This window comes from Corythoichthys intestinalis, chromosome 6 (genome assembly GCF_030265065.1).
Source record: "Corythoichthys intestinalis isolate RoL2023-P3 chromosome 6, ASM3026506v1, whole genome shotgun sequence".
Taxonomy (NCBI): Eukaryota; Metazoa; Chordata; class Actinopteri; order Syngnathiformes; family Syngnathidae; genus Corythoichthys; species Corythoichthys intestinalis.
Window position 1 is genome coordinate 51,838,456 of NC_080400.1, and position 1,722 is coordinate 51,840,177.

Here is a 1,722-nt window from a genome sequence, read left to right on the forward strand (position 1 = left end):
TTATGATCAGTCCAGATCAGTTTTCCATTAGGTGTTAAAATAAAGTTGATGTTTTACTTTACAAAATATGCTTTTTTCCCCCCAAGTGTAACCTTTCAGTTTTCTGTCAATTTCTACATTTATATATGTATAAAAAAAACACAACCGACATACTAGAAATAACATAGAACTTGTTTAATAGATTCAAAAGTGAGATAAAAATCAAAATGCCATTGCGGTAAAAAGATTTAACATAACAAACAATGTCAACAATTTGTTATCAAACATTCACAAATGAACAACATCAAATTATTTTTCCATTTCAATGTCCTGGTGTTGCTCTTTTCGTTTGCGGTAGAGGAATACGGCAAGGACAACTGCGACAATGAAGAGTGTGGTGATAGTGACAACGATTGCAGCGACTGCAGTGGTTGTCAGCAATCGTGCACTGCTCACATTGTCGTCCTGGGGCAGCGAACAGTCCAGGTGAAGGTCACAGTGTTTGGTGCCCACCATACTTTCCACCGTGCAGCGATAGCTTCCACACTCCCGCTCGGTGATGTTGAAATGCAAGGTGGCTCCTGTGGGGTCGACAAAGGCCTGTGTAGGCATGACCTTATTTCCGCTGGTCTTGGACCAGATGTAATGCAAAGGTGGGGTGCCTTGCAGAGAGCTGCATTTCAGCGTCATACTGTTGTCTTCTTTGTCAACACTGCACAGAGGCTGACTGGGTGCCTCCATGACCGTCAGGTCAAAGATCTTCTGGTCCAGTTCTGGTAACTTCTTCACCGTACAGCGATATTTCTTCATGTCTGACAGACGTACATCTTTGATGGTGATAGATGCGTCTCCATTTTGGGGATCCGCTGATGTGAATTGGACCCTCCCCTCCATTGGTTTGTACAAATCAGAATACAAGCGGCCGCCTGTAAACCAAATGATGGGTTGCTCCTCTCGGTCTGCAGACACGATACTCCACGAGACCTCCGTGTACTGGTTAGAGTCCAGGGTGTGACTGTACGCACAAGGTAGCTGGACACTTGACCCCCTGGCGACGTAGTAGTGGTTCCTTTCCTTCTGGATTTCCAGAGGACATGTTGGACAAATGTTAAAAAACACTCCCAGGAGGACAGAAGGCCAAAGGAGGTGCCACATCATCATCATGTATACACCTGCAAGTAAAAAACAAAAACATACTGGAATCAGTGACATGTATGTTTTTTTTTTTTTTTTTTTTTTTTTCCAACTATCACTATAAAGCATAGACTTGAACAGAAATTACTTTTTCATTACAAGTGTTACAAAAAACAAAACAATGGAAAACAGAATATCACTGACATCAGTTACATATATTTTGCCTCGTTACAAGTTTAAATGTTGTCAATCAGTCATGTTTACACTTTAAATAAAAATATATAATTGAGGACAGCAATTTTTTTTTCAAGTGTAAAAAAAGATAATGGAAAACACATAAACACTGCCATCAATAACATGTTTTTTGCATGTTTACAAGTGTAAAAGTTATTAGTCAGCAATGCTTAGACTATCAAATGAAACAAAAAGATAACGGAACAATGCACTATTTAGCTCATGTGTAAAAACACCACAATTCTAAATCTTTCACACACAAAAAGGTTGGATTTCTTACCTGCTTATGTTTAGGAAGGAAGATGCACACCAACGACAGCAACACTTGTCTGCTTCTTAGGCATTTGGTGTAAAAATTCATAACGAAAAAACAAC

At 39.6% G+C, this 1,722-nt stretch overlaps 1 protein-coding gene across 1 annotated transcript; it reads right to left on the reverse strand.

Moving 5' to 3' along the window:
- Nucleotides 1-214: 214 nt before the first annotated feature.
- On the reverse strand, nt 215-1,722 carry LOC130917596 (coxsackievirus and adenovirus receptor homolog). Its single transcript, XM_057839175.1, has 2 exons — nt 1,628-1,722; nt 215-1,151 (listed from the first exon to the last, which is right to left on the reverse strand). The coding sequence occupies exon 2, from the start codon at nt 1,141-1,143 to the stop codon at nt 289-291; it is 855 nt and encodes a 284-aa protein (XP_057695158.1). The 5' UTR covers nt 1,144-1,151; nt 1,628-1,722; the 3' UTR covers nt 215-288.